At 48.0% G+C, this 14,603-nt stretch overlaps 1 protein-coding gene across 1 annotated transcript in view; it reads left to right on the forward strand.

The window, feature by feature from the left end:
* Ksr2 (kinase suppressor of ras 2) overlaps window positions 1-13,878 on the forward strand; it is a 359,063-nt gene extending 345,185 nt beyond the window's left edge. The window contains exons 17-20 of the mRNA XM_059249748.1: window positions 5,259-5,390; window positions 11,756-11,885; window positions 13,552-13,685; window positions 13,800-13,878. Of these exons, the coding sequence (XP_059105731.1) occupies window positions 5,259-5,390; window positions 11,756-11,885; window positions 13,552-13,685; window positions 13,800-13,878 (475 nt within the window). The remainder of the gene's footprint in view (window positions 1-5,258; window positions 5,391-11,755; window positions 11,886-13,551; window positions 13,686-13,799) is intronic.
* The last annotated feature ends 725 nt before the right edge of the window (window positions 13,879-14,603 follow it).

Genomic DNA, 14,603 nt, shown 5'->3' on the forward strand with positions numbered 1-14,603 from the left:
GGTCGGGCCTGTCACAGCCATACCACAGTCCCTGGTTCCAACTTCTGTCTTAGTCACTGTGCTACCGCTGTGAAAAGACCCGTGATCAAGGCAACTCTTATAAAAGAAAGCATTCAATTGGGGACTCCCTTACAGTTTCAAAGGCTTAGACCATTGTCATCAGGGCAGAGAGCCTGGTGGTACACATGACATTGGAGAAGTAGCCCAGAGCTACATCCTGATCTGCAGGCAGCGAGCAAGACATTGAGTCTGGTGTGGGCTTTTGAAACCTCAAAGTCTACCACCCCCTCACCCATGACACACTTTCTCTAATAACACCACAAGTCCTAATCCTTCTAATCCTTTAAATAGTTCCACTCTGTAGTGACTAAGCCATTCTTATTCAAACCTCAAGTTTCTAAGTATGACAGTCCTGTTGCCTAAGGCCATGGATTTAGGCCTTGTTTAATTTTAAATATCTCTCCAAAAACCCCATCATATATATATATATATATATATATATATATATATATATATATATATATATATGTGTGTGTGTGTGTGTGTGTGTGTGTGTGTGTGTGTGTGTGTGTGTGTATGTAACTGGCATACAGTTGTGTGTGTGTGTGTGTGTGTGTGTGTGTGTGTGTGTGTGTGTGTGTGCTAGTAAGATCAGGTAATGGCCAAGCCTCATGGCCTGAGTTTAGTCCCTGGGATCCACATGGTCGAAGGAGAGAACCAACTCCCACAAGGTATCCTCCAACCTTCACACACACTCTCCAACTCCTCCCCCCCCCCACAAATAAATTAGTAAGTGTAATTTCAAAAGTTTAAAAATCAATACATAAGACAGACAAAATTACTGACCTACACCTAATGATGGGTTTCACTGTGACATTTACACACCTTTGCCTCGTGTACTCTGCTCACTTTCAGCCTCCTGCGGCCCTCTTTTGGGTGTCTCCCTTCTTCCTGGCCCTTTCTCTTTCCCCAGTAGTCCTTTCTTCTGCTTTTATGTCACATACATTAGCTCTTGAGCCCACACACCCTGCCTTTAGTGACAGTGACACTGAGAGTCCAGGCTTCAGCATGAGACTCCGGGGGACAATCCCAGTCTATAACGCTGCAAGATAGAGGATAGAGACTTATGTTCATTGAGCATGCGCCAGACACCCTCAGCCTGTAGGACGGGTGGAGCGGTGGTAACAGGTGGAGCGGTGGTAATGGGACTTCATATAGAGAAGTAACAGTACTTCAAACTAACAGTCCCAGGATGCGATGGGCTGACTGGGGCCGGGTTCCCCAGGGCTGCGGTTTCCCAGAATCCCCCACTGCACTGGAAGAGACCCACCCGGACTGGACGCGAAGGGACGGCCATAGAGATCCCCACAAACAGCTGCTCTGCCACCCTCAGGAAGAAGTGTTGTTTAAGATGCCAGCCCTACCGTGCCAGCCTCGCACAGCCTGTTATTAATCATAATAATAACCATAATGAGGATGATTTGGACGTGTCATTGGTGGGCCCATTGCCATGGGAACGGGACACCCTGGGGTGTATGCACCAAGCCCGCCTTCTAACCCTCTCCCAGGCATGTGCCTACGCATGGCAGCCCCAGGCTGATGGCACTTGAGTGTCCGCCACCCCCTCTCCTGTCCCAGTGGTCACCAGCCCACCAGCCCCTGTAAGGACTGGCAGTGCCTGGGCAAGGTCGGCCAACCTATTCTAAGTCCCCTATTCTGCGGTAGACTTTCGTACTTTGGACTCAGTCCTCCAGATAAACAGATATAATGTATGTGAGTGGGATGTAGTATAGACTAATTTCTACCCAGTAGTCACATGGCCCTGGCAGCTGACATAGCCCTAAACTAGACACTCTCATGTTGCCACACTATCGGAGGCACGAAGAAATGTGCCCATTTGGCAGATGGGAAAATAGAGGCCAGAGTGTGCCTGAGGCCTCGCAGCTAACAAGCAACACATGAGTCCTTACATCCTTAAATGCCAGTGGGTGTTCTTGATTTCAGAAGAAAGATGTCACTCAACTCTGCCAACCCCAGGGTTTGCTAAAGCGTTTGGGCCCTCTGTACTAGCAGGGGACATGTCCTATCATGTTCCTTGCTCACAGCAGAGGAGACATTCTTGACGCTGGAATCTGGACCATCCTCTTCTCTAGTATGTATTAAATGAAGGACTTTCAGTGGAGGCTATTTTTCCTGCTGATAGGTCTGGAGATATTCCTCCTAGCTACAGTTAGGGGTGGGTGTGTGTGTTGGGGAAGGGGTGCTACTAGCAACTACTGCCTAGAGGCCAGGGTTGCCAGGAAACTTGGTAGAAAGCACAGAATAGCCCCACCTGACAGAAACATCCAGAGTAATAGGGCCCTGAGACGAGAAGCCCGGAGTTAGAACTGATCTCATGGTGGCCACCTGACTGTGTCTGGCTCCTGGTGTAGGAATGTAGGCAGTGGACAGATGGCCCTGATGTTGGGTGGAGAGGCACCCCACCGAGAGCCCCCATACACACAGGCTGAAGCTGCTGTGATTTTCCCAGCCCAGTTTCCTCCCTTCAGCCCCTGTCTAGGGATCTCTCAATATCTGTGTTATCCAGATGGATGCTGTGTGCCCTCTGAGAAAAAAAAGGGCCTGGAGAACTGCAAGTCTAGAATGTTCCTAGCCTCCTTCCCCCAACTAGGAAATGCATCAGCAGCTCTGGAACCCTGAACCCCGAAACTCCTGCTGCCTCATTAAGAGTTCTTTCCTTTAGGCCCGGGGTTTCTGAGAAGAGTAGGCTGTGAGCAGATTTTTAAGGAGGGAATGGACAAGCACTTTCTGTCTTCATTTTAATGTGTATTGGAAAAATACTAGTTTCTATTTATGGCTGTGCTAAAAGTCACTTATTAAAATATATTTAAGTTTCTTTTTTTTTTTAAATTGGTTTTAGTAAATCATTATCTAGATCTGGGCCACTAGCCAGACAGATGTATCTGCACAGATTTAACTTTAATTAAAGTGGAATCAGGGTCTGTGGGTTGGCTCAGTGGGTAAAGGCACTTGCTGCCCAGCCTGATGACCGGAGTTTGATCCCTGGGATTCTCATGCTAGAACGAGAGGATGATTCCTGCAAGTTATCCTCTGACTAACCCGCCATGTGAGTTCTGTGTGTGTGTGTGTGTGTGTGTGTGTGTGTGTGTGTGTGTGTGTGTGTATGACAGAGACAGAGACAGAGACAGAGACAGAGAGAGGCTAGATACAATTAAAAATTTAAAGTGGACCGGGCGGTGGTGGCGCACGCCTTTAATCCCAGCACTCGGGAGTCAGAGCCAGGCAGATCTCTGTGAGTTCGAGGCTAGCCTGGGCTACCAAGTGAGTTCCAGGAAAGGCACAAAGCTACACAGAGACCCTGTCTCGGAAAACTAAAAAAAAAAAAAAAAAAATTTAAAGTAGAATTAAATCTCAAGCTCAGTCCTTGGGACTGGTACGGTGGCTCAGCAGGGAAATACACTCGCCACCAGACCTGAAGACCTGAGTTCATCCCCAAGACCCACAGAGTAGAAGGGAACCAGTTTCTGCAGTTTGACCTCTGACCTCTAGGCATGTGTCAAGAGCACACAAACAGTCTCTCTATATATATTTAATCTCATCCCTTTGGTCATAGTGCCCACCTTTGAAGAGCGAGAAAGCCACAGAAATTGGTGGCCACTACGTCTGAGAGACTAGATAGAACAACACTGTCCCTGAAGATGTTCAGACATGGGGGGGACATCATGATGGGGGCTCTGACTGAGTGCCCTGGAGGGACCAGCATGTCACACCTCATATAGCTTGGAAGCCTACCCGGAAGAGCCATAGAATGCAGCCAGCCCAGGTCCCCACAGAGACTGCCATGGAGACTGTGGGCCTTCCGGTGCCCAGTCTTGATGCGCCTGTCTCTTAATCATGTCCCTTGGCCAACACCCCCTTCTGTAGTAGTCTTTGGTCATTGGAAACTTCATGCAAGGGCCACTTAGTCATTTTTCCCCAATGGAAGGCTCCGATCTGCTGGAGATGTTCAAGGTATTGGAGCGACTTTGCTTCCTTCCTCTAGACATTTATCTCGGGGACAATGGCAGATAGTGACAGCATTTTCCCACAGATGTCCAGTGCACTGCTGTTTATCATGGGGGGAAGAACAGTGCCCAACTACCAGTATCCAGGTTCAAACATGGGATGCATATTGCCTTCCTGTGCACCGCTGTTTCTTGGTTTCTGGAATCCTCTGGTCACTTCCCTGGGTTTTTGACGTAGCTTTCCCTTCTGGCTAAGATAATCCTTGTGTTCACATGGCCAGATCCTCTGCCACATAAAGCTTATGTCGGATGTGTCCTCGGCTGGGACACAGGCCTCTGTTGTGACTCTGTGTAGTGTTTCCCATGATGTGGCCTTTTTTCCATTTAATTCATCCTCACTGGCTCTTCTTTCCTACCAATTGCAAGGGCTCTTCCTTGTTAGTCTTGTTTACAATTGCGGATCTGGTGCCAGGAATCTACTAGAATGTACTGTTTGGAAGACTTGAGGTATTAATCTGTGAGATTTTTGCATAGTTCCTATCTTTGTTAGGGTTTCTATTGCTGTGATGAAACACCATGACCAAAGAGCAAGTTGGGGAGGAAAGGGTTTATTTGGCTTACACTTCAGCATTGCTGTTCATCACTGAAGGATGTCAGGACAGGAACTCAAACAGGGCAGGATCCCGGAAGCAGGAGCTGATGCAGAGGCCATGGAGGGGAGCTGCTTACTGGCTTGCTGTCCCTGGCTTGCTCAACCCACCTTCTTACAGAACCCAGGACCAGCAGCAGCCCAGGGATGGCCCCACCCACCATGGGCTGGGCCCTCCCCCATTGATCACTAAATGAGAAAATGCCTTAGAGCTGGAACTCAAGGAGGCATTTCCTCAGCAGGGGCTCCTTCCTTTGATGACTATAGCTTGTGTCAAGTTGACACACAAAGCCACCCAGTATAGTTTCCCTAGAGGCAACCTTAGAGAGCAGAACACAACTTATAGGAACAACAGGAACAGACCATGTTCAGCGAAGATGAGCAAGAGGGTCCAGAGGCTGTGGACCTGAGGGTGGCTTGGGCTTCCCTCCATCATCCTTCCCCCTGAGCCTCACCCCAGGTCTCAGCCTCATACAGACGGTCAGGGAATGCCCACGGAGGAGGGTAGGAAGCCGGTAGAGGTCTTCCCAGGACCTGGGATCGGTGCTAAAAAAACAAGGCTCTCCCGGGCTTTGTCTCCGCAGACGAGAAGACAAGCTACGCATCCAGAATGGCTGGCTGTGCCACCTGGCCCCAGAGATCATCCGTCAGCTGTCCCCCGACACAGAAGAGGACAAGCTCCCCTTCTCCAAGCACTCGGACGTCTTTGCTCTCGGGTAAGTGGGCCACACCCTGGTCTTTGACCTCCACAGCATGGGTAGAGCCACTGCCTAGTGACATCTTTGGAAGAGTCAGGGCACAGGTTGGTAAGGGCAAGGTGGTAGGACTTCTGAGTGAGCTTGGGGGACCTGAAAGGGATGTAATAGAACTGTAGCACTTTTTTTTTTTTTTTTTTTTTTGGTTTTTCGAGACAAGGTTTCTCTCTGTAGTTTTGGCGCTTTTCCTGGATCTCGATCTCACTCTGTAGACCAGTCTGGCCTCAAACTCACAGAGATCCGCCTGGCTCTGCCTCCCGAGTGCTGGGATTAAAGGAATGCGCCACTACCCGACCTGTAGCACACTTGAATGCCTAGTTTCTGATTATGGGGCCATGGCTAGTTACCCTACTCATTCGTTTGTTCTTTCATTCATCCATTTGTTCACTGTATACCAATTCACTGTTACATTGTTACAATGTTCATTGTGTATGGAGTAACTATGAGTCACTTCCAAGATGGCTGCTCATGCTCACTCCACCGTGCAGAGCAGTCCACCCTGCTGTGCGGAAGCCGCTCCAGAGAGCTCCCAACACGGCAGCAAATAGCCTGTGGCAAATATGAGCTAAGTCTGAGGCATTACACCGCATCGCTCCCACCATATATTTTTTTTAAGTTTTCTTTTTGAATGTTGTATTTACATGCAACAGGATACTTTGACAAGTGTGTACTTTGCATAATGGTGGAAACCAGGGCAGTTCACACATCTGTCACCTTACAACTTTCTTTGAGTTCAGACGTGTTCACAAGTATGCTGAATAGGAGAGCAGCTACCGTAACTCGGAATGTGCTGTCTCCTTCTAACATGTGCTCCTCGTAGACAAGCCACTAAGTGTAGATGGACAGGAAATATTATCTCTGCCATTTTCAGAAAAGAAGGAGTTTCAGAACCTTTTTGACTTCTGCTTGTCAAGCTGCTGGGGCTGGGACCCAGGGCCTTGCACATGCGAGGCAAGGGCTATGCTTCTGAGCTGCGATCCTGCCTTTGACCTCACGACTCCTTCTACTCTGCCTTGTAGAGTTCCAGGAATCAGTGGGATGCTGCCCTGGGCATGAAGGCAGGACTCTGGGGATGAAAGAGAATCCCTGTACCAACCTGGGAGGTGAGGGAGGGCCTCCAGCAGGAAATGACTCCTAAGCTGGAATCGGAGAGCAGATTCAGGGAGACAGTTGGCGCAGAGGGAAGATAAATCATCTACAGTGGAGGAACATGTAGCAATGGAGGGAAGGTCCTAAGGGATGAAGGGTTGGGTTGGGAATGAGGCTGAGGTGAGACACTAAGGGAGAAAGCAGGATCAGGCCTTCATGGACTTAATGGTGGTGTGTAGTTTCCTCTTCAAGGCACTAGGGAGCCATCGATGGTTATAAAGCAGGCAAGTGGTGTGATTGCCACAGGAGCCCCAGTTCAACCAGATCACTCTGGCTGCTCTACAGATAATGGAATGGAGAAGGGCTTGGTGACAATTGGGTGACTGACACATAAGGAGGTATTGGTCATTCCATCCATCAGAAGCCATGGGTATGGGCTCAAAATAAAGAGGCCTTTACAGGGTATAAGTGCTAGGGTTTAGTGATGGGGTCCCGAGATAGCTGTGATCGCAGGGTTGGGCTATGCAAAGAAGTTGGATATGAGCACAGTGAGTCTGACCAACTTTGGGGATGATTAGCAGAAGTGGGGGAATCCACATCCACTTCACCTCTGGAGTTGGAAGAGGAAGCATTTGTGTAACATCTGCAGCCATGGGGGGAAAATGAGAAGCTCTCAGAAGCATAGAAGGATGAGAAGGGACCAAGACATAGGCGAAGGTCTCAGTAATAATAATAATAACAATCAGGGGTCTAGGGAGATGGTTCAGTCAGTAAGTGCTTGTTACAGGATCATGAGGACATTAGTGTGTAACCTTAGTGACTATGTAAAGAACTGGGTGACTGAATGCTGGGGAGGCAGACACAGGTGGATCCCTAGAGCTCAATCGCTAGCCAGCTTAGGTGAATTAGTGATTCCACTAATTCAGTGAGAGACTCTGCCTCAAAAAAATAAAGTGGAGAGAAATGGAGGCAAGATATCCAACATGTTCTCTGATCTCCACACATTTGTACATACTTACGCATGTGCATTTAGGTGTCATTTGCATACGCACAAGAGCACTATAACACATCCGTAGATACACACCACCACCAACAACAACAACAGATGAAAAAACGCAGCTAGGAAATAGCTGTGCCCCGTCACATAAATAGCCACACTGATCCTTGCCTTATTTATGGGATGGATTTGAAGAGTGGGGAGATAGTGCCAGGAACACTGACCGAGGAAGCTGCGAGACTGTAGATTTGTGCAATTAGACCTGTCATCCCTGAGGCGCATTGGAGAGGCAGTCAGCCTCCAGGAGAAAAGCCCCCCACTGTGCCCTCACTGCTGGCCCCCAACTGTGCATTTTAAGAAGATCTCAAGCCTCAGAGCCTGTCGTTTGAACCCCTTAAGAAGCCATCACTTGGTCTAACTAGTTAATTCCCAAATCTTTATCTAGTTAGATATCATTATCTGGAACCAAATTGCAGTAATTAAGTTGGTTTATTTTTACTGTGAATTTAACGGAAGAAAAAAATGTAATTAACAAAATGTACTAGAGTAAGTAATTGGTTTCCCACTAGGCTTTTCATCTATAACATTTTCTTTTCTCCTCAAAGTGAATTTTTTTCCCCTTAAAAGTTGGGTTAGGAAGGAAGTTTTAATGAGCCTTTTATTGGTGACACTGTTGGATTGCGATGGACCCCGTGCTCTCGGACTCCCGCCAATTAGGAGCATCCTGTTGCCAGGGAACCTCATGTTCAGAGATGATTAAGAGCATAAAGAAGCTGCTGGAAGTGTACTGAACGCTGCGTTGAGCTTTTCGTGTGTGTGGTAGCGTGCAGTCTTCACAAACACCTTCCTAAATGGGGGCCATGCTGTCCTAGATCGACCGGTTGAGAGAAGCGGGGCCAGATGGTCATGACAGGCTGTGTGGCACCTGGTAGTGGCAGAGCTGGGGTTCTGACCAGGGCCACCCTAATTCTGTGGCCGGGGCTTTGAACACAGCAGCCCACAGACCTGGGAATGAGTTACGCTCAAAGCCTTGCTTCTCTCTATTGCAGATTAAGCTTAATAAAAACCTCTCCAGGAACTGAAGAGATAGCTCAGTCCTAAGTGCGTGGCATGCCAACACAAGGACCTGAGTTCAGTTCCCAGAACTGGAATAAAAAGCTGGGTATGGTAGTGCATGCCTGTGATCTCAGCACTGGGGATGAATAGACAAGGGGATCCCTGGAGCTCCCTGGCCAGTCTGGATGAATTGATGAGTTCTAGGCCAGTGAGAGACCCTGTCTTAAAAATCAAGCTGGGTGTGGTGGCACACACTTTTAATTTCAGCACTCAGGAGCTATAAGTAAGCAGACTTCTGTGAGTTCAAAGCCAGTCTGGTCTATGTAGAAAGTTTGAGACCAGCCAGAGCTACATAGAGAGACCTTGTCTCAAGCAAGCAAAGTGAACATACCTAAGGATTGATGCCGTGGGTTTTCTGCTGGCACCCACACGCATGTGCACATAGGTGCATAAGCACAGGCGCACATACACATGTGCCCACAGGAACACATGTATACAAGAAAGAGAATGACAGAAAATCAGTGAACTGGAATCACTTCTTGGGCTCTGGATAGAGGGATTAGGGAGGGGACATAGACCGTAAATGTGAACAACTGGTCAAGATGTTCTGAGTCATTTGTTTTGTTGTGAAGGGCACACTTCCTGGTCAGCCCCTCCCTGTCTACAGGAGTCAGCTAACCTAGGCAGGGGACGGTTCACCAGGGCCAGCAAGTCACCAACCAGTCAAAGCATTGGAATAAGAAGACTCACTGAGCGTTAGGTGTGGGGCTCAGCGTAGAGTGCTTGCTTAGCATGTACAAGGCTCTGGATTCTACCCCAGCAATTCAAAAGCAGACCAAACCCACGTTCCTCCAGACACTGTCAATCAAGCTGAGAGCTCCATGCTTCCACACTGAAGCCAGTGTTGGAAGGCATAACCATAACACCCGTGAGACACTGGGCTCCATCCCTAGCAACAAAGAAAATAAAATGCAGAAAGGATTTTTTCTATATATTATTTACTTATTTTTAACTTAAAAATTGAGATTATAATATAATGACATCATTTTCCCTTCCCTTTCCTCCCTCTAAGCCCTCCCATATGCCACACCTTACTGTTTTTCAAATTCGTAGCCTCTTTTTCCATTCATTGATATTGCATGCATATATGTGTATGTATATATTCACATCCGTAAATATAACCTGCTCAGTCTGTGTAATGCTACTTCTATGTGTTTCCAGGGCTGAGCATTTGATATTGGATAACCAATGGATGTGCTCTTCTCTGGGGAAGACTGTTTCTCCCACTCTCAGCATTCTTAGTTGCCTATAGTTCTTCGTGTAGGGTTCAGGCATCCTGGGCTGTCCCCAGCCACTTTAACATGTCTGTTGCTGTTGTTCTTGTTCACCTTACATTTGGGCAGCACACCTAGGGACTAGAGAGATGAATCAGTGAGTTCCAGGCCATCTAGGGCTGTATGGTTGGTTATGAGTACCTGTTGCCCTTGCAAAAATCTAAAGTTTGGTTCCCAGCGCACACATCAGTCAGCTCACAACCGTAACTCCTGAATCTCCGACACCCTCTTCTGGCCTCCGTAGTCATGTGCATATACCCACACATAGACTTAATTAAAAAATAAAACAAAATTCTAAATAAAATAAAGTTGCCTGTGAAGACCTGAGTTAACACAGCCCTTGGTCAGTCAAGGGAATGCCAGAGTGCCTTTGTGTTCCTTTAAGAAAAGCCCAGAGAGCCCGATGTGGTGGCATACACCTTTAATCCCAGCACTTGAGAGGCAGAGGCAGGTGGATCTCTGTGGGTTCAAGGCCAGCCTTGGCTACAGAGAGAACCTCTGTCTCAGGAACAGAGAGAGAGAGAGAGAGAGAGAGAGAGAGAGAGAGAGAGAGAGAGAGAGAGAGAGAGAGAGAGAGAGAAGCCCAGAGGTCTCCTTGTGGAGAAGGAAACATCCTTTTTATTGAGATATTTCCTGAGGTGAGAGACCTGCCTCTCAGGGAACGGAGATCATTGGCCACAGAATAGCTAGCTCAGTGACATGCCAGCCTCCCCAAGCTCCTCTGCCACCATCCTCACCACTGATGATGCCTCATAATGGCATTGATGTACCATCCAGCCATCCCCCCATCTGTGGCCAAGCTCAACACTGGCATCCTTTCTCCCTTTGTTGTCCTGTTGTGATTTATGGGACATGTGGCGTGGCAGATATCCATGGAGTAATCCTAGCACTGTGTGCGGATGCTTGGCGTCCACATAGACACCCTTTTGTGGGCACAGAGAAAGGGGGGGCGTAGCTTGCACTGCCTCAACCCACTAGCATAGACTTAGGCTGGTCTTCATCACACCATGGTCGTTATTTTTCCTTCTGCCGCTCCACACGTGACTCATCCTTACAGTGTACAGACAGCTATGACAGTAAAAAGCTCCCCACCCCGCTACTCCTCATGGGCATGTTGTTGGCTTTCGTGATCCTCCCCCATCCATGCATACATAGTGATTTTAAAGACCCCATATCCAGTTGGGCGGTGGTGGCACACGCCTTTAATCCCAGCACGTGGGAGGCAGAGGCAGGTGGATCTCTGTGAGTTCGAGGACAGCCTGGTCTACAGAGCGAGATCCAGGGCAGGCACCAAAACCACACAGAGAAACCCTGTCTCGAAAACACACACACACACACACACACACACACACACAGACCCCATATCCATCTTCATTCTGCTTTTTACACTTAAAGTGATCTATTGAGAATTTTTCACACCAGCAAAATATCTTGCAAATATTCTCGAGGTAATACGGCACCATTTCATTTGAAGAAGTTACTATAATACATACATCAGCTGGTTACTAGTGAGATGTTATGCTATTTCTAACCTTTTCAGTGTTGTATATGAGGCCATATGGAGCAACCTCATGAATAAAGTATTCAAATATAGTTGTTTCCTAGAATCATGAGTATAAGGTCACAGTTGGCCACCACCTTGTGTTAAATTCTTCAGGTAGAGTTGTATCAGCCTAATGGCTAACTTCAAGAGGGTTTTAGACAAAATAGCAGCCCCTTGGGTAGAGACCGCAAAGGGAATGGCTAGCCAGGAGGCTACCTTTGTCTATATGGTGGGTGAAGAGGGAGTTCCTGGGTCACAAATGACACAGTCCAGCGATGCCTCCTCAACCATGTCCACTGTCTGACAGCACCATCTGGTATGAGCTCCACGCCAGGGAGTGGCCCTTCAAGACTCAACCAGCAGAGGCAATAATTTGGCAGATGGGCGCAGGCATGAAACCCAACCTCAGCCAGATTGGAATGGGAAAAGAAATCTCGGTAAGTCCCAAGAAAGGCGGAGTAAGTGGGACAAGGAGAGATTCAGACACAGTCCTGGGATTTCTTGGTCCTGTGTGTGAAGGTTATAGAAGCTTTCCCACAGAGTGACTGAAGTGACCTGCTTAGAGCTTTAAAGGGCCAATTCTCAGCACTATGCCTGCAATTACAGGTGCCTGCCACCAGGGGCGCAGTAACACATAGTCACCCTCCTGGCAATGGATTGCTGCTTCAGATAAAACAGTAAATACCTACTTGGTCTGTTACTTTTTAAAAAATATTCATTAAAATATCACAAACAGTATTAGCACTCATTTTTACTTGCATCCAACAATAGTATTAAACCACTATCTAACTCAGAGTATGCTAGACAGAAACCAAGAGACCTGACTGTAAATGACCACTCTTCCTCTTGAATACAACGGGGAGAATCCTCTCTTTTGGTCAGAAGACAGGTAAGCCAGGGAAGCAGTAATTACACCAGGTGTTCATCAGGACCACCTGCCTCCAGGTTCCTCTTCCTGGGCAAGGATATGGTGGAAATTAGCTTTTCTCCTCTCTAACTTGGATGGACACCTACTAATCGAGTGGGATGTAGCTAGAGACTTCAGGATTTCCTTCTGTGGTCATTTACAGTCAGGTCTCTTGGTTTCTGTCTAGCATACTCTGAGTTAGATAGTGGTTTAATACTATTGTTGGATGCAAGTAAAAGCCAAGACACTCGCTGGAGCTACTATTGGTCTTGATATATCTCAGGCCTTGTAGCAGGGAGCCTCCCTAGCTTACTAGAGTGGCTAATCAAGTAAATGAGAAAAGAGGAAGGAGGGAGGGTGGGGGATAAGATGAATGGGTGGATAGATGGATGTCAGATGAAGCTAAATAAGTGAATTGATATAGCAGAATGGTTACAAGGATTCATGCTTTGTGGAGAATAGATAGATGCATAATTGGATGGAATATTATGTGGATGGTGAGTGATAGATGGTGGTGAGTGGATAGATAGGTGAGAGAGTGGATAATTTATGTGTGGATGAATGGATGGAAGTATGGATGGTGAATGAGGATGAGTGGGTTCATGTAGATGCATAGATGGATGGATAGATGGATTTTGGTAAATGGGTAGTGGTGTTCATGGGTGATGGGTGAATGAAAAATGATGGATGCTAGATGAAGGATGAATTAATGAGTTTATATGGATGGATATGTAGATGGTAGGCAGATTGATGGATGGATGCGTAGGATGGCTGTGTATATGAATGGGTGATTAGTGAATGGATGGATGGATGGGTGGGTGGATTGATGGATGGATGAGTGGATGGATGGATGAATGGATGCATGATGGATGGATGGATGGGTGGGTGGGTGGGTGAATGGGTGGATGGATGGGTGGATGGATGGATGGATGGATGGACGAGTTGATGGATGGATAGATGGGTGGATGGGTGGGTGGGATGGCTATGTTTTTCAGGGGGTAGATTGATAGTGGCTCCTAAGTGGATGGATGGATGCTGAGCAAGTGGATAGAAGGGTGGATGAGGGAGAGATGTGAAGTGGGCCAGATGGGTGGACGAATGGCTAGCCCCAGAGCAATGCTCAGGTGCTAACACCTAGTTGAGGGCTCAGTAAAGTCCCCAGTTAGGTCCAGTCATGGCTCACCGGTTTCTTCTAGGACATTCTGCTCTTCTGCTGGGCCTTTGAGCAGGAAGAACGACCCACCTTCACCAAGCTCATGGACATGCTAGAGAAACTGCCAAAGCGAAACCGCCGCCTGTCACACCCCGGACATTTCTGGAAGTCTGCAGAGTACGTGTTCCCCTCAGCAGCTCCCCTGCTGCCTTGCCCTTTGACCTTTTACCCTTTGACCTTTTACCCTTTGACCTCTGTCTCCTTTTTCTCCTCCTCCAACCCTTCCCTCAGCTTGCCCCACTCCTCTACATACCCAGCACCCAGCTACCACACTTCTCTACCAGGGTCTGTTCAGGGGAGCCCATCATGACGCTGGGGCCCCAGAGTCTGCCTGTGGCTGGCACAGTGATCTCTGGCTTGTTTCTTCCTGATGACAGATGTTGCCTCAGCCTAAGCAGCTGTTACGTGACCGGGGTCTCCTCTATGAAGCCTGACTGGCAGGGTTCCTCCCACCCAGGCTGGCACCTGCCCCCTTCATGGCAGATCTCAGCTCCCAGCATCCTCCACTGCAGAAGTCTAGAGACAGGAAGGGCTCCCAGCTTCTCATCATCCTCTGCCTCTGCTCCCTTCTTAGGAGGGTCCATGCCCATCCTTGCCATTGTCCTAGCTGTAGATCTCTTGCTTTTCCTGAGACCAGGAACGTGTATCTCACCCCGGGGTCCCGTCCCCAGGCCTGCCTTCATGATAGATCTCTCTTGAACGTGAGAGAGAGGCTGCTAAGGGGGCCCCATTTCCTGTTGCCATCCTAGGTACTCCCCAGTAAACTCCCACAAACTCAAGTATATACAGACACGTGAACACAGAAACAGTACTCCACACAAACCTACACATACACATACAAGAGCGAGAGAGAGAGAGAGAGAGAGAGAGAGAGAGAGAGAGAGAGAGAGAGATGCACTCAGCTGTATATACACCTCCATATGTAGGGACATTCCATGGAAGCCTACTCATGTAGGCAAATTCAGGTACAAACAGAGCAGTTACATAGAGATACTACATGGCACATGAGGACATGTACACACCTACATGTCTGCC

The sequence above is a fragment of the Peromyscus eremicus genome, chromosome 23, assembly GCF_949786415.1.
Source record: "Peromyscus eremicus chromosome 23, PerEre_H2_v1, whole genome shotgun sequence".
In the NCBI taxonomy this organism is placed as follows: Eukaryota; Metazoa; Chordata; class Mammalia; order Rodentia; family Cricetidae; genus Peromyscus; species Peromyscus eremicus.